Here is a 24,459-nt window from a genome sequence, read left to right as displayed (position 1 = left end):
GATGCCTATAGATGGGTCATTGTATGTGGAAGGAGGAGCAGACACCTATAGATGGGTTACTGTATGTGGAAGGAAAGCAGACACCTACAGTACCTATGGGCCATTTAATGTGGAAGCTGGAGCAGACATTTATGGGTCATTGTATGTGGAAGGTGGAGCAGACACTAATACAGTAATCCCCCGCTACATCGCGGTTCAGTTTTTGCGGTCCCGGTAATTCGCGTTTTTTTTTGTAATGTTATTTTACTATATAAATCATTAAAAATGAAAGATTTTTGTGTTTTTCATAGCTCTTGCTCTGTCTCTACGTATCTTTTATGTGTTTAAATGAGTTTCTATTGTTTTAAAAGTGTGTTTAACCGGTTGCCGACCGCCGCACGACTATATACTGCGGCGGTCAGCCCCGGCCAGGCAGAGTGACGTATCGGTACGTCACTCGCCTGTCACTGACTTGCGAGCCTATCGCGGGCGGGCGCGCGCCCGCCGAGGCTCGTTCACAGGCAAGTCAGTGCGTGTGACCGGCGGACTCGATGTCCGCCAGTCACACTGCGATCGCTCCTGTGAAGGGAGAAAGACAGAGCAGCTTGTGTAAACAAGCTGCCTGTCAGTTCTCCCTGTGTAAAAGTGAAGATCTGTCCGTTCTACTATGTAGAACGGTTGATCTTTGCTTTTACACCAATAGGAATGTCCCTACACAGTTAGAATCACGCCCCTAGGACACACTTAACCCCTCCCTGTCCAATAAAGTTAACCCCTTCCCTGCCAGTGTCATTTTTGCAGTAACAGTGCATATGTATAGCACTGATTACTGCAGTAATGTCACTGGTAACCCCAAAAGTGTCAAAAATGTCAGTCAAGGGTCCGATCTGTCCGCCGCAATGTCGCAGTACCGAAAAAAAAAAAAATCGCAGATCGCCGCCATTACGCGTTAAAAAAAAAAAAACCAAAAATGACAAAAATCTTTCCCTTTGTTAGTAAACGCGATAACTTTTGCGCAAACCAATCAAAATACGCTTTTTGCGATTTTTTTTTACCAAACATAGGTAGCATAAAACAAATTGGCCGAAAAATGTTAAAAAATTTTGATTTTTACTTTTTTTTTTTGGGGAATTTCCTATAAAAAAAATGTGAAAAATATTGTTATTTTTGCAAAATTTACGCTATTTTTTTGTTTATAGCGCGTGATCAAAAAATCGCACAGGTGATCAAATACCACCAAAAGAAAGCTCTGTTTGTGGGAAAAAAAAGGACGTCAAATTCGTTTAGGAACAGCGTCGCACGACCGCGCAATTGTCCGTTAAAGTCACGCAGTAAAAAAGCGCAAAAAAACCCCTGGTCCTTTAGCAGCCAAATCCTCCGGGGCTTAAGTGGTTAAAGACCTTAAAATGCTTCTACACGTACAGTGACAGTAAAAAAATCATGCCTACAATGCATTTTAATAGGGTTTTTCTATTTCACGGAATTTCACTTTTCGCAGCTGGGTCCGGAACGTAACCCCCGCAATGGAGGGGGGTTTGCTGTAGATGGGTTACTGTATGTAAAAGATGGAGTAGAAATCTATAGATGGGTCATTGCATGTGAAAGGTGAGTAGAAATCTATAGATGGGTCACTGCATGCGGAAGGTGTGCAGACACCTTTAGATGACTAGTCTAAAATCTTTGTATGTGGAAGGTAAGCAGACACCTACAGTATATATGGCCCATTGAAGATGGAAGGTGGAGTAGACTCCTATAGATGGGTACTGTATGTGGAAAGTACAGTAGATGCCTAAATATGGGTCATTGTATGTGGAAGGTGGAGCAGAAACCCAAAGATTATTATACAGGATTTATATAGCGCCAACAGTTTGCGCAGCGCTTTACAATGTGAGGGAAGACAATACAGTTCAAAACAGGAGGAACTAGAGGGCCCTGCTCGTTAGAGCTTACAATCTAGAATGGATTATTATATGTGAAAGGTATAGCAAACACCTATATATGGATCAATGTATGTTGGCAAAGTAGAGCAGACACCTATAGATTGATCAGTGTATGTTGGAATATGGAACAGACACCTATAGATGGGTCAGCATGAGGTCAAAGCGGGGCAGGTTGGAAGGTGGAGTAGACGCTTCTAGATGGGTCACTGTATTTGGGAGGTGGGGTAGACACCTGTAGATGGGTCAGTATGTGGTCAAGGTGAAGAAGACACCTAGAGATGGATCAGGATATGTGTGAGAGTGGAACAGATACATACAGACAGGTCAGTATGTAGCAAACATGGCAGAAAGCTACAGATGGGTCCATACATTTGGAAAGTTGACTCTTAGTAGAAAGGTGGTACATGTACCCTGAGGAGATCCCGTTCTGGATCATCTGGTACCTGGATTTGATACAACAGCGAGGACAGTTAAACATGGCAGATGGATGTTTGGCTTCCCCTAGTATTTTACCTATAGCGATGGTCTTCATGTCAATCAGATAAGCCAGCTTCTTGTTGTCCTCTATACCGCGCTGCTTCCTCTCATTCAGACGGACGCTGTACACAGACAAAGCAGAGGATCAGATTTGCTTTCGATAACCTTTTCTTCAGCACCGATTTTTTGGTGTGATAAATCTCAAATTGGTTTCTTGCCACAAAACCCATGAAGCTATGGTGTGGACATCCTCTGGACCTTATTGCCAATTTTTACTCAATTATTGCCTTTATGGTGGTTAACTTGCTTGTATGGCTCCACTGTATTGGTTATTGGACATACACAGTACATTTTTGGTAAATAGGAGGTCAATGAAAATTTCTAATGTACTAATAAGAGAAGTGCAATAATCAGACTGTAAGAGTTGTGCCACTCTGGAGACCCAGTGCCATGGTAGTCAGACTCACCTGATTAGATGGGGGTTCATGAACTCGGTGCGGACAGACCCCAGTACCTCACTACGTCCGTACTCCACCAGTGTCAGCTCCCCAGCATTGAAGATCATACAGACCTGTCAGGTAGACAGATGTTATCACTGATGAGGACACCTCACCCCCAGATCACTTCCAATGGTCTGGGACAGGTGTGGAGGGGGGGGGGGCTGTTATTAGATGGCATCAGCAAGGGGTCCCAGGGTGTAGGTAAGCAGAATTTTGGGGCAGCAGGGTGCAGGCAAGCAGAATCCCAGATGCAGGGGTGGAGGCAGGGCAGAAATTTGGGGCAGCAGGGTGTAGGCAAGCAGAATTTTGGGGCAGCAGGGTGTAGGCAAGCAGAATCTAAGGTGCAGGGGTGGAGGCAGGCAGAATTTTGGGGCAGCAGGGTGTAGGCAAGCAGAATTCTGGGGCAGCAGGGTGTAGGCAAGCAGAATCTAAGGTGCAGGGGTGGAGGCAGGCAGAATTCTGGGGCAGCAGGGTGTAGGCAAGCAGAATTCTGGGGCAGCAGGGTGTAGGCAAGCAGAATTCTGGGGCAGCAGGGTGTAGGCAAGCAGAATTCTGGGGCAGCAGGGTGTAGGCAAGCAGAATTCTGGGGCAGCAGGGTGTAGGCAAGCAGAATTCTGGGGCAGCAGGGTGTACGCAAGCAGAATTCTGGTGCAGCAGGGTGTACGCAAGCAGAATTCTGGGCAGCAGGGTGTAGGCAAGCAGAATTCTGGGGCAGCAGGGTGTAGGCAAGCAGAATTCTGGGGCAGCAGGGTGTACGCAAGCAGAATTCTGGGGCAGCAGGGTGTACGCAAGCAGAATCTAAGGTGCAGGGGTGGAGGCAGGCAGAATTTTGGGCCAGCAGGGTAGAGGCAGGCAGAATTTATGGTGCAAGGGCATGCAGAATTTTGGGGCAGGCAGGGTAAAGGATGAAAATGGCTCAGTCCAATGCAAGGTGTTTTGTGCTTCTTACATTTTCATTTTCAAAGAAGAATTTCTCGTTTCCTCCAGAAGCTGGCCAGGCCACCTATAGGAAGAGACAGCAGGGTCACATGACATAATCTGTCCCTACAAGAGTAAGCTGTACAAACCAAGGCTCGTTCAAATCGGAACACCCACGATGCCCAACTCACTATCACCCGAGATGATTTTCCACCAGTTGCTATGGGTAACCACCCTGAACCTATTATCCTTTAGTGGGAACACTGTACCTCGTTCAGCCGGTTGGTTGTCAGATCTGCGAGCAGTAAGGTGTCTGAAGTGTGCGCCACGAGATACCGGTCCTTGCCCATGACTTTCACCTCATCCACTTCGTAGCCGTAATGGGATTTCAGGACCACACGGGTCCCAGTGGAAAGATTCTTTACAATCACCTGCAGAACAGATTGGAGGGACAGTTATATAGCCTTGCAACATGCAATCATCAATCAATGCACCTCCTCCGACACCCAGTAATATCTTCACTGGGTCTGTCTGCTGGTCTTTACTTTGAGTTTAGTGGTCGGAGCCCGGGAGGCCCCTGTAATTAACACAACACCCTGCCTGGAGCATTACATGAAAAAAACACATGAATGGCATCCCTTTAGACACGTATGCTCCTCCTAGATGGCCACTGGATGCTGCAGACTTTATCTGTTCTATCTGCTGATCAGTTGCTTGATTATACTAGATCAGCAAATTGCACAGCTAAAGTTTGGAGGCATTGAATGTTTTCTACTTAGAAAACGCAGTACGGTTGCCAGTACGGTTGATAGTATGGATTAGGAGACGAGGGGGATTATCGATGATTGAAGTAATTCAGACAGAAAATGATAGTGGGTCCAAGATAGCTCCTGCAGGATTATATTGTAGAGATAAAAGTATGTAGGGAATTGAGGGTAATTGGTTTCATACAGGAGATGATGTGCTACAAGTGGGATGAAAAACAAAGGTAAGGCTGGAGTTCAGCTTAATCTTTAAAGATCATTGTAATTTTAAAAAACTAAAGGACTCGCCTAAAAATAACTGTCACTTTTAAAAAAAAACAAAAACAAAAAAAAAAAAACATGATCCTTTCCCTGGGGTATACATATTTATGTTGAAGTCCCACACCTGCTGGCTAATTTTATGCATATCAACACCAGACTCATTCTGTTCTTTTATTTATTCTTGTACAGGCATACTCTTTCACACTCCTGATGAGTGGGCATATAGGACCCACAAAAACGCGTCGAGTCTACACTCCAGTTATGAGTTTATGCATGTCATTTATTATATTTTTTATATCGATATTACTATGCTATTACGGAGTCCACACTCCAGTTATGAGCTTATGTATGTCATCTAGTATTTTTTTATTGATATTATTACGTCATTTCGTGTACTGATGTCTGTTGTCTATATGCATTTTCATATGTATCATACGCTTTGTACCTATTAAATTTGTTATTGTATACTCATGTTTATTTATATTTTTTTGCATCCACCTCACTCAAAGTCCCACCGGGCGCTCTCCTTTGTTTTTTCCCTGGTGTGTGAGCTTTGTGAATTGAGTCTCATATGTTTACATTGTGTCTGTCCCCAGGTGTACCGCCTTCAGCAATGATGCTTTACATCCAATATCTAACACACACACAAACAAACAATATCTGGAATCCCCCGGCTGGGGCCCACATACAGTAGATTTAAGATAATATAACACACACAGTATGGATTTGCCTGGCTGGGGCAAACATTGGTCATCCTATAGGTTACACACACCCTATGGACTCACTTGGCTGGGGCCCACATATGTCATTCTATACCTAATACACACTATGGACTCACCTGGCTGGGGCCCACATAGGTCATCCTAAAGCTAACACATACTATGGACTCATCTGGCTGGGGCCCACATAGGTCATCCTATATTGAACACACACAGTATGGACTCACCTGGCTGGGCCTCACATAGATAAAGGTTATCTACTATCTAACATATACACTATGGACTCACCTGGCTGGGGCCCACATGGGTCATCTGGTATCGAACATACACGGTATGGACTCACCTGGCTGGAGCCCACATGGGTCATCATCCTATATCTAACACACACAGTATGGACTCACTTGGCTGGGGCCCACATGAGTCATTCAATATCTAACATACACGGTATGGACTCACCTGGTTGGGGCCCACATAGTTCATCCTCTATCTAACACACACAGTATGGACTCACCGGGCTGGGGACCACATAGGTCATCTTATATCTAACATACACAGTATGGACTCACCTGGTTGGGGCCCACATAGTTCATCCTCTATCTAACACACACAGTATGGACTCACCTGGCTGGGGCCCACATAGGTCATCCTATATTGAACACACACAGTATGGACTCACCTAGCTGGGGCTCACATAGATAAAGGTTATCTACTATCTAACATATACACTATGGACTCACCTGGCTGGGGCCCACATAGGTCATCTTATATCTAACATACACAGTATGGTCTCACCTGGCTGGGGCCCACATAGGTTATCTTATATCTAACATACACAGTATGGACTCACCTGGCTGGGGCCCACATAGGTTATCTTTTATTTAACATACACAGTATGGACTCACCTGGCTGGGGCCCACATAGGTCATCTTTTATCTTACATACACAGTATGGACTCACCTGACCTGGCTGGGGCCCACATAGGTCATCTTATATCTAACATACACAGTATGGTCTCACCTGGCTGGGGATCACATAGGTTATCTTATATCTAACATACACAGTATCAATCACCTGGCTGGGGCCCACATAGGTCATCTTATATCTAACATATACACTATGGACTCACCTGGCTGGGGCCCACATAGGTCATCTTATATCTAACATACACAGTATGGTCTCACCTGGCTGGGGATCACATAGGTTATCTTATATCTAACATACACAGTATCAATCACCTGGCTGGGGCCCACATAGGTCATCTTATATCTAACATATACACTATGGACTCACCTGGCTGGGGCCCACATAGGTCATCTTATATCTAACATACACAGTATGGTCTCACCTGGCTGGGGATCACATAGGTTATCTTATATCTAACATACACAGTATCAATCACCTGGCTGGGGCCCACATAGGTCATCTTATATCTAACATATACACTATGGACTCACCTGGCTGGGGCCCACATAGGTCATCTTATATCTAACATACACAGTATGGTCTCACCTGGCTGGGGATCACATAGGTTATCTTATATCTAACATACACAGTATCAATCACCTGGCTGGGGCCCACATAGGTTATCTTTTATCCAACATACACAGTGTGGACTCACCTGGCTGGGGCCCACATAGACCAGCCTATATCTAACATTCACAGTATGGACTCTGGACTCACCTGGCTGGGGCCGACATAGGTCATCTCAAACTTATTCTTATATAACGAGCGTCGTAAACAACAGTCAAACTGCTCCACACCTCCGCACAGCGTCCCCTGCAGGGAGGGAAGGAGAAAACATCATTATACTTTCTGTACAGAGCTGTATAACAATGCAATGACACTACAGGTTTGCGTAAAGAAAATGCAATTCCTTGTAACAGGCTATAAAAAGTCAGCTAAATTCTATCACTTATGTCTAGAGCTGGGATCTCACTCACCTTCAGCTTAAAGTGAACCAGTTATCTAAGTAAAACAGAAACCAACTAGTCCCTATGATCAGGCAACACAGGGTACTTTCATGCACCTTCACCTGTGAGCATAGGGAACCCAAAAATCCACCCCACTGAGGAAGCAGGCCAGGGCTTTAGGAGCTCAGACCATCCTTCTCTCCATCCTACAAAATAATACAGCAACCTAAGCCACCAATAGGGAGTGATCCCAATGCATTGTGGGATACAGGGCATGTGTCGGATGCTATCTATGGCCAATAGATAGGACTTTTGAATCAGCTGATCAGGAGGTAAGTGTCCTCACCGCGCACAGGCGGGAACCATCCTTCTTCCAGGCCAATGCGGTGATGCTGTACAGGTTCGGGATGTCCTTAGGTTTGGACTCTTCCCATAATCCCCTGCGGGGGCTCCAGTTCAGGATTCGTAGCCTGGGGAGAGAAGTAGTCAGTAAGTGTCAGGACATCATTATACATGCTGACCATAACATCACCAGCTTCCTACCGGTCATGGCTGCCAACCACCACGGACTGACCGCTGGGACTGGCAACGGCCACAGTCAGTTCTTTCTCTGTGGGGTCCCGGCTGTAGTCAAAGGTCTGAATGATCTTCCCTTCCTTTTCGTAGGCCACCAACTTCTTATCACAGCCTCCTGCCACAATGCTGTTGGATCCCCATGCCAGGGCGTAAGGTGGGCAAGGGTGGGTGACTAGCTTCCCCTGGAACACATCAAAAGCATGCTAAAAACCCAGGAGATGGACATGTTACAGAGGTTTACCACTCACTGCAGATCCGTTCTGTATGTGTTTAGTAACCACAGGTCATATTATCCAGAAAAGGTCAGAGTGGGCAAGGTCCCACCAAACGACCTTGCCTGCAGCATACTGCCTGCCTGATATAAACAGTGCACCAGTTATAGACTGGCAGTCACAAGCGGCTACCATTTTCTACTGTCAGCCAATGTTAAGGTCCAGCATGTGTGCTTCAATATACACTAACTCTCTGCAGGCTCTTCTTCCCTGCACTCCAGCAGGTCCTCTGACATCAACAAGACCGATGTATAGCTCACAGTCCTGCACTGGGTGTGAGAATGCTGATGGACAGTCCACGGCCAGCATGGAGAGGAGCAGAGGACTGGATAAGTAGTCCTTTTTCCTGTCCTCAAAACTAGACAGCCGCACTGCAAGGGAGGACTTTTCACTTTTCTGGAGTTCACCTTTAACTCTGGCTTTATAAAGTTTATTAGAATAGCATATCGTTTTATTTCATTAACTTCCCATATATATTTTAATGAGACCCTTTCTATAGCAATTCATTATGCATTTGGTCAGTAATAGCTTTTTAGTTTCCTTCAGCCCTCTGACACTTTTAGGAGTGGCCCTGTACTGGCCCCCCTACGTTACCAAGGTGTCTGGCTGCTGCCTGTGAAGCTTTCAATGCCTGAAGCTGTGTGTGAAAAAGTGCCGGCATATGATCAGTGACAGCAGTGAACTCTGTTCCCCGCTGTCACCCACAGAGCACTAGAGGCCTCACAGGCAACAGCTGGGCACTCTGATGGGGCATGAGGGTAGAAGGAAGAGAGCAGTGCAGGTTGTCTGAAATTTCAGAGATTAAAAAAAGCTACATTACGCTTTCCGACTGTCACCTATAGAGCACTGGAGGCTTCACAGGCAACAGCCAGAAACCCTCATGGTCCAGGGGAGGGAAGAGAGGGAGCATTGCTCTGATGGGCCATGAGGGTAGTAGGGAGGGAGCAGACTGGAAGTGTCAGAGAGCTGAAGGAACTGCATTTCTCTTCCCTGCGGGCACCTATAGAGTATGGGGGGCTTCACAGACAACAACAATACACCCTCATGGTCCAGGAGAGGGAAGAGGGAGCATTGCAGGCTGTCTGGAAGTGTCAGAGATTAAAGAAAGCTACATCGTTCTTTCCTGCTGTCACCTAAAGAGCACTGGACAGAGGCTTCACAGACAACAGAAATACACCCTCATGATCCAGGAGAGGGAAGAGGGAGCATTGCAGGCTGTCTGGAAGTGTCAGAGGTTGAAGAAAGCTACATTGCTCTTTCCTGCTGTCACCTATAGAGCACTGGAGGGTTCACAGTCGGGATCAACCGATTATCGGCAAAGCCGATTATCGGAGGGCCGATATAATTTTTTCCCGATATATCGGTATTGGCCCCGGAACTGGCCGATATTACCAATATTTTCGTGACGTCATTCTGCCTTCTTAGGCTGCCTCCCTTGCTTTGGACAGCCTCGTCTGGAGTCGGGACTAGTCTTGCGGGAGTGTATCACAGCCATACACCCACCCACAGCAGCCCAGTGCCAGCCAGCCACCCACATCCACAGGCCCTGTACCAGCAAGCCACAGGCACTGTACCAGCGAGCCAGCCAGCCACCCACAGGCCCTGTACCAGCCAGCCACAGACACTGTACCAACCAGCCAGCCACCCACAGGCCCTGTACCAGCCAGCCACCCACAGCCCCTGTTCCAGCCAGCCACCCACAGCCCCTGTTCCAGCCAGCCACAGGCCCTGTATCAGCCAGTCACCCACAGCCCCTGTTCCAGCCACCCACCCACCACAGGGTGCCAGCCAGCCAGCCAGCCACCCACCCACCACAGGGTGCAAGAGTGCATCACAGCCATACACCCACCCACAGCAGCCTGGTGCCAGCCAGCCACCCACAGGCCTGTACCAGCCAGCCACAGGCACTGTACCAGCCAGCCACAGACACTGTACCAACCAGCCAGCCACCCACAGGCCCTGTACCAGCCAGCCACAGACACTGTACCAACCAGCCAGCCACCCACAGGCCCTGTACCAGCCAGCCACCCACAGCCCACAGGCCTGTACCAGCCAGCCACAGTGCCAGCGAGCCAGCCAGCCACCCACAGGCCCTGTACCAGCCAGCCACCCACCACAGGGTGCCAGCCTGCCACCCACCACAGGGTGCCAGACAGCCAGCCACCCACCACAGGGTGCAAGAAAGCCAGCCATTAAACATTAAACAAAAATTAACATGTTCAGTACCAGATTTGTGTCAAAAATTGTCTTTATTTTTCAAAAAAACTTTAAAATGTACAAAATATCGGCCCATATCGGCCGATACCGATACGTTGTGACCAAAATATCGGTATCCGTATCGGCCCATAAAAAAACATATCGGTCTATGCCTAGTTCACAGACAACAGCCAGGCACTCTGATGGGCCATGAGGGTAGTAGGGAGGGGAGCAGTGCAGACTGGAAGTGTCATAGAGTGGAAGGAACTGCATTTCTCTTCCCTGCTGGCACCTATAGAGCACTGGAGGCTTCACAGACAACAGCAATACACCCTCATGGTCCAGGAAAGGTAAGGGAGGTAGCATTGTGGGCTTTCTGGAAGTGTTAGCAGGGACCAGAAATGTAGCTTTCTTTGATTGCTCACTCTCATCCCTTTCCTGGACCATCAAGGTGTCCCGCTGTTGTCTGTGAAGCCTCCAGTGCTCTAAAGGTCACAGCAGGGAAGAGCAATGTAGTTTCTTCAACCTCTGACACATCCAAACAGCCTGCACTGCTCACTCTCATCCCTCTCCTGGACCATGAGGGGGTCCCGCTGTTGTCTGTGAAGACTCCAGTGCTCTAAAAGGTGACAGCAGGGAAGAGCAATGTAGTTTCTTCAAACTCTGACACGTCCAGACAGCCTGCACTGCTCCCTCCCCTGGACCATCAAGGTGTCCCGCTGTTGTCTGTGAAGCCTCCAGTGCTCTATAGGCGACAGCAGGGAAGAGCAATGTAGTTTCTTCAAACTCTGACACGTCCAGACAGCCTGCACTGCTCCCTCCCCTGGACCATCAAGGTGTCCCACTGTTGTCCTCAAGCACTGTAGAGGCAATAGCAGGGACAAGAGATGTAGCTTTCTTTACCCTTTGTCACCAGGAAGCTGCTTCTTATGGGGACACTCGTGCAGTCTTGATCCTGAGCCGTCCTGTCTGTGTCTATAAACCGAGTGGCTTGGCCCTGCCTCCGTCACAGAATTTGAATGAAAGCGGGCAGGAACCAATGGCCCCTGCTGCTATCAATCTGTCCTGTGAGGAGGGAGACAGCCCCTGCTCTGGGGCACAGCACTGGATCAAGATCAGTCTCAGGTAAGTATAAGAGGGGGCTGGGGGGAGAATCATCTGCCCAGAAGGTCTTTTAACTTTATACAGATAATGTGTTATAGAAAAAAAACGTAAGGCTTTAAAACCACTTTAAAAATTTTATTTATATTTCTTTGGTTGTATACTTTGCTGTAATTTACTGGTTATCCACTTGACCTCCGGAGGATTTACCCCCCTTCAGAAGAAGGCCATTTTGCGCGATACGGCACTTCGTTACTTTAACTGACAATTGCGCGATCGTGCAACGCTGTACCCAAACAAATCGTATGTCCTTTTTTTTTCCACAAATAAGAGCTTTCTTTTGGTGGTATTTGATCACCTCTGCGGTTTAATTTTTGTGTTAAAAAACAAAAAAGACCGAAAATTTTACAACATTTAAACATTTTTTACTTTCTGCTATAAAACATATGCAATAAAAAAAAAAAAAAAAAAAATCTAATTTCTTCATAAATATAGGCCAATATGTTTTCTTTTACATTTTTTTTCTTTGGTAAACAAAATCCCAATAAGCGTATATTGATGGGTTTACGCAAATGCAATAGCGTCCGATAGTCTGCTGAAATATCGCAGTCCCGCAATATGTGGCTGATCGCCGCTAATTACTAGTATAAAAAAAAAAAAAATTCCATAAATAACTATGGGATATATTTATGGAATTTGTTTTTTTTTTATACCAGTAATTAGCGGCGATCAGCCACATATAGCGGGAGTACGATATTTGGGCAGACTATTGGACACTGACACTTTGTGGGAACCAGTGACACTAATTCAGAGATCAGTGCTAAAATATACACAGTCACTGTACTAATGATACTGGCTGGGAAGGGATTAAACATCAGGGGCGATCAAAGGGTTAACTGTGTGCCTAACCAGTGTTTATGTGTACGGTGTTAGGTGCTTTTACTAAGGGGAGAGATCAATTTTGTTCCCGGCTTTGCTGGAACACAAAATCCATTCCTTTCCCCCTGTCAGAACTGAGATCTGACACTTTGTGGGAACCAGTGACACCAATTCAGTGATCAGTGCTAAAATATACACGGTCACTGTACTAATGATACTGGCTGGGAAGGGATTAAACATCAGGGGTGATCAAAGGGTTAACTGTGTGCCTAACCAGTGTTTATGTGTACGGTGTTAGGTGCTTTTACTAAGGTGAGAGATCGATTTTGTTCCCAGCTTTGCTGGAACACAAAATCCATTCCTTTCCCCCTGTCAGAACCGAGATCTGCCTCTCAGTTCTGTGTGTATTACCAACGATCAGTGGTTGCCGGTGGACATCCAGTGCCCGGCACCCGCAGATCGGCTTCTGCTGTGAATCACAGCAGAAGTGGCCCACCAGCGGTGCCCTCGAGCCCCCTGCAGGCGAAGTGCAGAATCACGTATATATATGTGATTCTGCACAGGAGAGCCACCCGATATATGGGGGGAATCATCCGCCCTATATGGAGCGGTCTTAAAGTGGTTATCTGATGCAAAGCAGTAATCACCAGGAATGAATAAATGTGAACACTCACCTGAGACTCCCCAGATCCCTCATCATCGAAAAAGTAGCGGACGATTGAGCCATCTGCTTGTCCAGACAGTATTCCCTTCCCCGAAACACTGCATCCCAAGAAGAAAGGGCCCCGGAGAGAAGACAAGGTTACAGCACTGATATTTCTTATACACAATCTCAAGTATTTTCACACAGTCTTATCAATGTGATTTATTATGATGAGACATATGTTGGAGAACATAGCCCATCCCCAGGAGGAATCCACTCACTTGGAGGTCAGGGAGACGACGTAGGATTCCGTGTTGTATATGGTGCTAGACTTGTTGGTTTTGGTGTTTGCCATTCTCACCTGGAGAGCAGAGAAAACATCTGTAGAATACCATACACTGTTATACTGCAGAAGGCTAAACGTGGTCACCTAGGCCCCCCTTATCAAGAAGGTTGACTACCACTGATCTAGAAATAGAAAATCAAGGAGCTTCTTTTGTGCGCCCTCCTGTGTCGGCACTCTGTGTATCATCCTCTGCTGTATCATTGAAAACATTTCATGTCAATGTAGGTCAGTGTAGTAAATTAGGAACAAGGGAAAACTGGGGAGGAAAAGGGGACACTGCCATATGCAGGTCCATTTTGCAGCACCTATCTCTACCACCTCTACTATCCTATCCATATTGGTCACTAACTTTTGTTTGCTACGTTCTTTCTTTCATATGTGGGCTACATATGTTTTCTGGTTCTTTTTTCATCAACAATTCGATTGATGAATCACTTTTTCTTTTCTTTTATTGCACATTTTATATATTGTATTTCGATGCATCACGCCATTACCTGTTTTGGCTGTAAGGTTCTTTACTGTTCAACACTCCACGGTCTGGATATTTGGTGCTCAGTTGTACAATCTCTGCTCATTCTCTACACTTGTGGTCTTGGGTCTATTTCATTATCTCTACACCCATATGTTTGTAATTGAAATTTATTATCTTATGAACACTCTTTTTATATAGAGCCAAACTTGACCACTCAGCCCGAGACCCAACAATGCAATTCACGCTCCATACATGGACTTTGTGCTTTTGGCCGTGTGCGGACCTTTTCTTGCTCCCTCGGTTCCCATTTGGACGCATTAATGGGTTACCAACAGCCTCAGTGATAATCAATACTTTATTGTGAGTCATCTTCCCTATATTATTTTTAATACATCCCCTTATTGGATGCCATGTCATTAATGTTCTATTTTTTAGAATCCAATGGTGTCTGCTCCTGATGAAGTGAAACTTTCTTCACGAAACGCGTCGAGCCTAAGAAGCCATACATATTTATACTTATTTTAGCATGCATCCAATTATCATGTTGTATTCAATACCATATATATCTTTTGTCTGTTGGTTTATTCATTTTACAATCTACTATGGTTTTATCATAATATTCATTTGTATACTGTTTATGCCCCCTTGACTGATTGTATCCATTGTACCTATGCTAATTGCTATTAAACATGTCAACAAACCCATAATGCTGACCTTATGCCTTTATGCTTACCAGCAAAAGTATATGCAATACCCCTATAGCATTATGTGTGAACTGGCCACACCTCATATAAAGTCCCACCCTTTTCTGTGTGTGAACACTGCGTGTTCCTCATGTCCATTAATGTAGGTCAGTGGATAAGAGAAAGAGCCTGGTCTGTGCCAATCTACAGTTTCCCTCTCTCTACAGTTGTCATCAGACCATGCAATTTGGCAAAAATCTTCCCATATAAATATACAGTATGTGCATCAAATTTAATGTAGGCACGGTATTTCCCTGTAAAGGCCTCCCTTGTGTAGACTTCCAAAAATTCTGAGACTGCTGCTGGGTGCCGCCATCTTGGATCGGATATCAACGGCCACTCAAGTAACACTCTATGGCACATGGGTCAAACACAATTCCCTACAACTTTAGTGTATTTTTACTGAAATGTTGTATTGCCTAAACTTTTGGGCTAATGTTGTGGGACATAAAAAAAAAAAGAAACGATCACTATTTTATTCTCTAGAGCAGCCTTTCTTAACCTTTTCAACATAGAGGATCCCTTGAAATACCATTTCAGTCTCAGGGAACCCCTGCTAATAATGACTATAAACCTTGGATTGAGAGTAACTTGGTCTGAGTGTTTTGCTAACAAACAATTTTATTTGATAAATTTTGACTTGATATACAAGTAGCGTCATGTCACAACGGAGTATAAAAGAGAAGAGAGGCGCCTCTAAGTGCAGCATTATGGTTACATTTAACCACTTGCCGACCGCCGCAAGTACATTTACTGTGGCGGTCAGCCCCTCCTGGGCAAAGTGACATAGTACTACGTCGCTCGCCCATGAGCCTGTAGGGGGCGAGCGTGCGCCACCGGAGGCGCGCTCCCGCCCTCGCTTGTTCCCTGGCATCCCCGCACGAGTGACCGGTGGCTCCGATGTCCGCCGGTCACTCGCGATCTCCCACTGGAGAGGGAGAAAGGCAGGCAGGAGAAAGGCAGGCAGCTGATGTAAACAAAGCCGTCTGTCATTCTCCCTGGTGTAAAGGCAGAGATCATACGATCCTGCTATGTAGGATCGTATGTCTCTGTGGTTACATCATTAGCCACGCCCCCCCACAGTTAGAAACACACCCCTAGGGATACATTTAACCCACTGATCACCAATAAAGTTAACCCCTTCACTGCCAGTGTCATTTTTACAGTAACAGTGCATATTTTTAGCACTGATTACTGTAGTAATGTCACTGGTACCCCCAAAAGTGTCAAAAATGTCAGTCAGGGGTCCGATCTGTGCGCCGCAATGTCGCAGTCCCGCAAAAAAAAAAAAAAAAAAAAAAAAACAATAAAAATCACAGAAATCTTTCCCGTAGTTAAACGCAATAAATTTTGCGCAAACCAATCAAAATACGCTTATTGCGATTTTTTTGTACCAAAAATATGTAGCAGAAAACAAATTGGCCTAAAATGTTAAAAAATGTTGATTTTTAAATTTTTTTTCTTTTTGAGAATTTCATATGAAAGAATGTGAAAAATATTTTTTTTAAATTGTCGCTCTTTTTTTGTTAATAGCGCAAAAAATAAAAAAAAATCGCACAGGTGATCAAATACCACCAAAAGAAAGCTCTGTTTGTGGGAAAAAAAGGACGTCAATTTCGTCGCGCGACCGCGCAGTTGTCCGTTAAAGTCACGCAGTGCCGAATCGCAAAATAGGCCCTGGTCTTTGAGCAGCCAAATCCTCCAGGGCTTAAGTGGTTAATGAAGGTTCAACATTTAGCAACTCACATGGTTGATGATTAAAAGAGGCACATCTAAGTATGCGGAAATCCGGGGTAAAGCTGTCCACATGGACCATCCTCCGTACCGCCATCATTCCTTCCACACTGCGCTCCACGAGCGATTCAAGCCTCGCTTTCAGATCGCTCTACTGCAGGGTAGTCTTCCCGGTCACCAGACCAGACAATTTCTGGTCTATTTAACTTCCACAATCTATCAGAACCCCCGGCCTGCAGGCTTGGACTGCTGCTATTATTCAGTGTAGACTTCATGATTCACCAGCATTTTTCTCATGCTGGTTTCCCCAAGGATTATATTGAGACACCTGCCAGTATATTGCTATCTGACCTATCCAGGAAATACAAGTATACAGCCAGGCTTCTCATACAAGGACCTGTGCTGGAGATACTCTTGGACCACCCCTCTATACTAAATGTAGATGTTCTATCCTGGTCTGTTCTTCCTCTTACCCACTTCTTGGATCCACACTCCACCCCGATATGGTCAGCGAATCTACCTATGAAAAACGATTCATGCATACGAGTTCCCATATTCACACCCCTGACGAAGCTTATTTCCCGTAACGCGTAGGGTGTCTACTGGAAACCACCAATGCTTCATCATCATATTTGTGTGATCATGACATGATTTTATATTCTTTTTTATACTATGTATTTTCTATACATATGTATCACTGTGACTTTTAACTTGTTATATTAAAAATAATATTTTTTACATTATTTGTGGGGTTACTTTTGGCCTTTAAAGTCCCGTTCCCTTAGGGGGGGGTTCTCTTTTGTTTTCCGATCACCACTGCAGACTGACGTCAGTGCGGAAGATGGTCTATGTGGACAGCTTTACCCAGGATGCCTGCATACTTAGCTGTGCCTCTTTTAATCATCATCCATGTGAGTTGCTAAATGTTGAACCTTCATTAAATGGAACCATATTGCTACACTTGGAGGCGCCCTCTCTTCTGTTTTATACTTTAGCTCCTGCTGGATTTTGCTTCTCATCCCCTTGTGGAGGCGCCATTTGTGGATGGACATTTTATGGTTACACAACCTATCACATCGCTATAATCTTTTTATATGGACTATAAACTGAAGGATTTATGAATAAATGGTTGTGGAACGAATCATCGGAGTTTCCATTATTTCTTATGGGGAAATTCACTTTGATATACGAGTGCTTTGGATTACAAGCATGTTTCTGGAACTAATTATACTCCCAATCCAAGGTTTTACTGTATCTACAACTCATGATACATTAGTGGGATGGTCAGTGGGAGGAACGCCCCTTACAGATAGCTTAAAATATTAATGATGTCAGTGGAAACTTATCTGAGAGGCGGAAATTGCTGAGGGAACTCCTAACAACCTCTGGAGAATTCCTAGGGTGCCATGAAACCCTGATTGAGAAACAATGATTTGGAGTGTCTGCTTTCAGACACTATAGATCATATGTGTCAAACACAAGGCCTGCGGGCCGAATCAGGCCCACCAGGCCATTTTATGTGGCCCTCGCACCCCTCCTGCAGCTGCAGGAGAGTTCCAGCCCTCCTTTGGTCCTCCTTTAGACCCTGCACTTTCTGCTTCCCAGCAATGCCCCAACTTCTTCCCAGCAGCTGTGCAAAGTAAAGGGGGTGTACTATGATGTAAGGGAGGGTGGGGAGCTTTTGACTTCTGATGGGGGGGGGGGTCTCTTAACATCTGATGTAAGAGGGGGTGGGGTTCTCTGGACATCTAGTCTTACAGATTAAACCGGCTGAATTTGCACCGCAATCGCACTAAACACGCACAGGACCCTTTTTTTTTATCCGCAGCAGAATCGGATCGCATGGTGGTTCACACTAGTGCGATCCGATTCTGTGCGAACTTGCAGATCGCACTGCAATATGCGATCTCAACTGGGGGTGTCGTTAACTTCTAATTGACACCCCTTGCGTCTCGCATATGGCAGTGTGAACTGCCAGGGGTGCGGATGCGATGCGGGAACACGCTGTATATTCGCAGCATTCCCGCATTGCAGAAGTGTGAACCGGGATTCAGACCTAAAATTATTTTTTATAGGTTTGCTAAACAATAAAAAAAAAATAAAAAAAAAGTACAGCGCAAACAAGGATGATAGAGAATTGGATATGACAGTGTGTCCTATTCCTGCCTGTAGAACATGCTGGCTGTATACTGAATACATAAATACGGCTTGTGAGACATGAGCGTACCTTCCCTTCTGCCAGTCCAAAGACGATGATGTTCTCCAGAGGCCAGAGGAGGCAGGTGACCGCGCTCTGCGGTGAACAGGGAGATGAGGAGTACATAGATGAGAGCAGAAATATTCTATATTATACAATTACATACACACAAACAGATAAAAATTATATACACACACTATATTGTCAAAAGTATTGGGACACCTGCCTTTACACGCACATAAACTTTAATGGCATCCCAGTCCTAGTCTGTAGGGTTGAATATTGAGTTCATCTGCATGTATATACATACACACAAATAATTATTACTTTTTTGTGTATATAATTAATATTTTTATTATTCTTTATTGTGTGTACTATACAATATATATATATATATATATATATATATATATATATATATATATATACACACATACACACACACACACACACACACACACACACATAAATATATATATATACAGTCAGGTCCATAAATATTGGGACATGGACACAATTCTAATCTTTTTGGCTCTATACACCACCACAATGGATTTGAAATGAAACAAACAAGATGTGCTTTAACTGCAGACTTTCAGCTTTAATTTGAGGGTATTTACATCCAAATCAGATGAAAGGTGTAGGAATTACAACAGTTTGTATATGTGCCTCCCACTTTTTAAGGGACCAAAAGTAATGGGACAGATTAACAATCATAAAGCAAACTTTCACTTTTTAATACTTGGTTGCAAATCCTTTGCAGCCAATTACAGCCTGAAGTCTGAAACGCATAGACATCACCAGACGCTGGGTTTCATCCCTGGTGATGCTCTGCCAGGCCTCTACTGCAACTGTCTTCAGTTCCTGCTTGTTCTTGGGGCATTTTCCCTTCAGTTTTGTCTTCAGCAAGTGAAATGCATGCTCAATCGGATTCAGGTCAGGTGATTGACTTGGCCATTGTATAACATTCCACTTCTTTCCCTTAAAAAACTCTTTGGTTGCTTTCGCAGTATGCTTCGGGTCATTGTCCATCTGCACTGTGAAGCGCGTCCAATGAGTTCTGAAGCATTTGGCTGAATATGAGCAGATAATATTGCCCGAAACACTTCAGAATTCATCCTGCTGCTTTTGTCAGCAGTCACATCATCAATAAATACAAGAGAACCAGTTCCATTGGCAGCCATACATGCCCACGCCATGACACTACCACCACCATGCTTCACTGATGAGGTGGTATGCTTTGGATCATGAGCAGTTCTTTTCCTTCTCCATACTCTTCTCTTCCCATCACTCTGGTACAAGTTGATCTTGGTCTCATCTGTCCATAGGATGTTGTTCCAGAACTGTGAAGGCTTTTTTAGTTGTTGTTTGGCAAACTCTAATCTGGCCTTCCTGTTTTTGAGGCTCACCAATGGTTTACATCTTGTGGTGAACCCTCTGTATTCACTCTGGTGAAGTCTTCTCTTGATTGTTGACTTTGACACACATACACCTACCTCCTGGAGAGTGTTCTTGATCTGGCCAGCTGTTGTGAAGGGTGTTTTCTTCACCAGGGAAAGAATTCTTCGTTCATCCACCACAGTTGTTTTCCGTGGTCTTCCGGGTCTTTTGGTGTTGCTGAGCTCACCGGTGCGTTCTTTCTTTTTAAGAATGTTCCAAACAGTTGATTTTGCCACACCTAATGTTTTTGCTATCTCTCTGATGGGTTTGTTTTGATTTTTCAGCCTAATGATGGCTTGCTTCACTGATAGTGACAGCTCTTTGGATCTCATATAGAGAGTTGACAGCAACAGATTGCAAATGTAAATAGCACACTTGAAATGGACTCTGGAGCTTTTATCTGCTCCTTGTAAATGGGATAATGAGGGAATAACACACACCTGGCCATGGAACAGCTGAGCAGCCAATTGTCCCATTACTTTTGGTCCCTTGAAAAGTGGGAGGTACATATACAAACTGTTGTAATTCCTACACCGGTCACCTGATTTGGATGTAAATACCCCCAAATTAAAGCTGCAGTTAAAGCACATCTTGTTTGTTTCATTTCAAATCCATTGTGGTGGTGTATAGAGCCAAAAAGATTAGAATTGTGTTGATGTCCCAATATTTATGGACCTGACTGTATGTGTGTGTATATCACATATTATATATATATATACATACACACACACACACATACATACATACACAGTATCTCACGAAAGTGAGTAAATCCCTCACATTTTTGTATATATTTTATTCTATTTTTTCATGTGACAACACTGAAGAAATGACACTTTGCTACAATGTAAAGTAGTGAGTGTACAGCTTGTATAACAGTGTAAATTTGCTGTCCCCTCAAAATAACTCAACACACAGCCATTAATGTCTAAACCGCTGGCAACAAAAGTGAGTACACCCCTAAGTGAAAATGTCTAAATTGGGCCCAAAGTGTCAATATTTTGTTATTGTGGCCACCATTATTTTCCAGCACTGCCTTAACCCTCTTGGGCATGGAGTTCACCAGAGCGTCACAGGTTGCCATTGGAGTCCTCTTCCATTCCTCCATGATGACATTATGGAGCTGGTGGATGTTAGAGACCTTGCACTCCTCCACCTTCCCTTTGAGGATGCCCCACAGATGCTCAATAGGGTTTAGGTCTGGAGACATGCTTGGCCAGTCCATCACCTTTACCCTCAGCTTCTTTAGCAAGGCAGTGGTCGAAGCTGTACACTCACTACTTTACATTGTAGCAAAGTGTCATTTCTTCAGTGTTGTCACATGAAAAGATAGAATAAAATATTTACAAAAATCTGAAAGGTGTACTCACTTTTGTAAGATACTGTATATAAAATTCTATATATTTTGTGTATATATATATATACAGTGGGTACGGAAAGTATTCAGACCCCCTTAAATTTTTCACTCTGTTATAGTGCAGCCATTTGCTAAAATCATTTAAGTTCATTCTTCTTCCTCATGAATGTACACATAGCACCCCATACTGACAGAAAAACACAGAATTGTTGACATTGTTGCAGATTTATTAAAAAAGAAAAACTGAAATATCACATGGTCCTAAGTATTCAGACCCTTTGCTCAGTATTTAGTAGAAGCCCCCTTTTGATCTAATACAGCCAGGAGTCTTTTTGGGAAAGATGCAACAAGTCTTTCACACCTGGATTTGGGGATCCTCTGCCATTCCTCCTTGCAGATCCTCTCCAGTTCTGTCAGGTTGGATGGTAAACGTTGGTGGACAGACATTTTTAGGTCTCTCCAGAGATGCTCAATTGGGTTTAAGTCAGGGCTCTGGCTGGGCCATTCAAGAACAGTCACGGAGTTGTTGTGAAGCCACTCCTTCGTTATTTTAGCTGTGTGCTTAGGGTCATTGTCTTGTTGGAGGGTAAACCTTCAGCCCAGTCTGAGGTCCAGAGCACTCTGGAGAAGGTTTTTGTCCAGGATATCCCTGTACTTGGCCGCATTCATCTTTCCCTCGATTGCAACCAGTCGTCCTGTCCCTGCAGCTGAAAAACACCCCCACAGCATGATGCTGCCACCACCATGCTTCACTGTTGGGACTGTATTGGACAGGTGATGAGCAGTGCCTGGTTTTCTCCACACATACCGCTTAGAATTAAGGCTAAAAAGTTCTATTTTGGTCTCATCAGACCAGAGAATCTTATTTCTCACCATCTTGGAGTCCTTCAGGTGTTTTTTAGCAAACTCCATGCCGGCTTTCATGTGTCTTACACTGAGGAGAGGCTTCCGTCGGGCCACTCTGCCATAAAGCCCCGACTGGTGGAGGGCTGCAGTGATGGTTGACTTTCTACAACTTTCTCCCATCTCCTGACTGCATCTCTGGAGCTCAGCCACAGTGATCTTTAGGTTCTTCTTTACCTCTCTCACCAAGGCTCTTCTCCCCCGATAGCTCAGTTTGGCCGGATGGCCAGCTCTAGGAAGGGTTCTGGTCGTCCCAAACGTCTTCCATTTGAGGATTATGGAGGCCACTGTGCTCTTAGGAACCTTAAGTGCAGCAGAAATCTTTTTGTAACCTTGGCCAGATCTGTGCCTTGCCACAATTCTGTCTCTGAGCTCTTCAGGCAGTTCCTTTGACCTCATGATTCTCATTTGCCCTGACATGCATTGTGATCTGGAAGGTCTTATATAGACAGGTGTGTGGCTTTCCTAATCAAGTCCAATCAGTATAATCAAACACAGCTGGACTCAAATGAAGGTGTAGAACCATCTCAAGGATGATCAGAAGAAATGGAAAGCACCTGAGTTAAATATATGAGTGTCACAGCAAAGGGTCTGAATACTTAGGACCATGTGATATTTCAGTTTTTCTTTTTTAATAAATCTGCAACAATGTCAACAATTCTGTGTTTTTCTGTCAGTATGGGGTGCTATGTGTACATTCATGAGGAAGAAGAATGAACCTAAATGATTTTAGCAAATGGCTGCAATATAACAAAGAGTGAAAAATTTAAGGGGGTCTGAATACTTTCCGTACCCACTGTATATATATATATATATATATATATATATATATATATATATATATATATATATATATATATATATATATATATATATATATATATATACACACACACACACATACACACATATACACACAGACACACACACACACTGCATTGCGAAAGTATTCGGCCCCCTTGAACTTTGCGACCTTTTGCCACATTTCAGGCTTCAAACATAAAGATATGAAACTGTAATTTTTTGTGAAGAATCAACAACAAGTGGGACACAATCATGAAGTGGAACGAAATTTATTGGATATTTCAAACTTTTTTAACAAATAAAAAACTGAAAAATTGGGCGTGCAAAATTATTCAGCCACCTTAATTTAATACTTTGTAGCGCCACCTTTTGCTGCGATTACAGCTGTAAGTTGCTTGGGGTATGTCTCTATCAGTTTTGCACATCGAGAGACTCAAATTTTTGCCCATTCCTCCTTGCAAAACAGCTCAAGCTCAGTGAGGTTGGATGGAGAGCGTTTGTGAACAGCAGTTTCAGTTCTTTCCACAGATTCTCGATTGGATTCAGGTCTGGACTTTGACTTGGCCATTCTAACACCTGGATATGTTTATTTGTGAACCATTCCATTGTAGATTTTGCTTTATGTTTTGGATCATTGTCTTGTTGGAAGACAAATCTCTGTCCCAGTCCCAGGTCTTTTGCAGACTCCATCAGGTTTTCTTCCAGAATGGTCCTGTATTTGGCTCCATCCATCTTCCCATCAATTTTAACCGTCTTCCCTGTCCCTGCTGAAGAAAAGCAGGCCCAAACCATGATGCTGCCACCACCATGTTTGACAGTGGGGATGGTGTGTTCAGGGTGATGAGCTGTGTTGCTTTTACACCAAACATAACGTTTTGTATTGTTGCCAAAAAGTTTGATTTTGGTTTCATCTGACCAGAGCCCCTTCTTCCACATGTTTGGTGTCTCCCAGGTGGCTTGTGGCAAACTTTAAACGACACTTTTTATGGATATCTTTAAGAAATGGCTTTCTTCTTGCCACTCTTCCATAAAGGCCAGATTTGTGCAGTATACGACTGATTGTTGTCCTATGGACAGAGTCTCCCACCTCAGCTGTAGATCTCTGCAGTTCATCCAGAGTGATCATGGGCCTCTTGGCTGCATCTCTGATCAGTCTTCCCCTTGTATGAGCTGAAAGTTTAGAGGGACGGCCAGGTCTTCGTAGATTTGCAGTGGTCTGATACTCCTTCCATTTCAATATTATCGCTTGCACAGTGCTCCTTGGGATGTTTAAAGCTTGGGAAATCTTTTTGTATCCAAATCCGGCTTTAAACTTCTCCACAATAGTA

At 44.4% G+C, this 24,459-nt stretch overlaps 1 protein-coding gene across 3 annotated transcripts in view; it reads right to left on the bottom strand.

The window, feature by feature from the left end:
• The window catches only part of IFT172 (intraflagellar transport 172), a 91,761-nt gene that overhangs the window by 53,692 nt on the left and 13,610 nt on the right, over positions 1–24,459 (bottom strand). For 2 of the 3 annotated variants that reach the window (XM_082249410.1, XM_082249411.1), the window contains 10 exons: positions 18,658–18,723; positions 13,417–13,496; positions 13,167–13,254; positions 8,012–8,226; positions 7,815–7,938; positions 7,239–7,334; positions 4,084–4,245; positions 3,846–3,899; positions 2,864–2,967; positions 2,433–2,518 (listed from right to left, as the gene is read on the bottom strand). In XM_082249410.1, the coding sequence (XP_082105536.1) occupies positions 2,433–2,518; positions 2,864–2,967; positions 3,846–3,899; positions 4,084–4,245; positions 7,239–7,334; positions 7,815–7,938; positions 8,012–8,226; positions 13,167–13,254; positions 13,417–13,496; positions 18,658–18,723 (1,075 nt within the window). Of the gene's footprint in view, positions 1–2,432; positions 2,519–2,863; positions 2,968–3,845; positions 3,900–4,083; positions 4,246–5,677; positions 5,697–7,238; positions 7,335–7,814; positions 7,939–8,011; positions 8,227–13,166; positions 13,255–13,416; positions 13,497–18,657; positions 18,724–24,459 lie in introns of those variants that run through there. The other variant, XM_082249412.1, reaches the window with a different exon arrangement.

The sequence above is a fragment of the Pelophylax lessonae genome, assembly GCF_965119305.1.
Source record: "Pelophylax lessonae genome assembly, chromosome: 3".
NCBI lineage: Eukaryota > Metazoa > Chordata > Amphibia > Anura > Ranidae > Pelophylax > Pelophylax lessonae.
The sequence above is the reverse complement of the archived record's forward strand: the minus strand, read 5'-3'. Positions and strand labels throughout refer to the sequence as shown.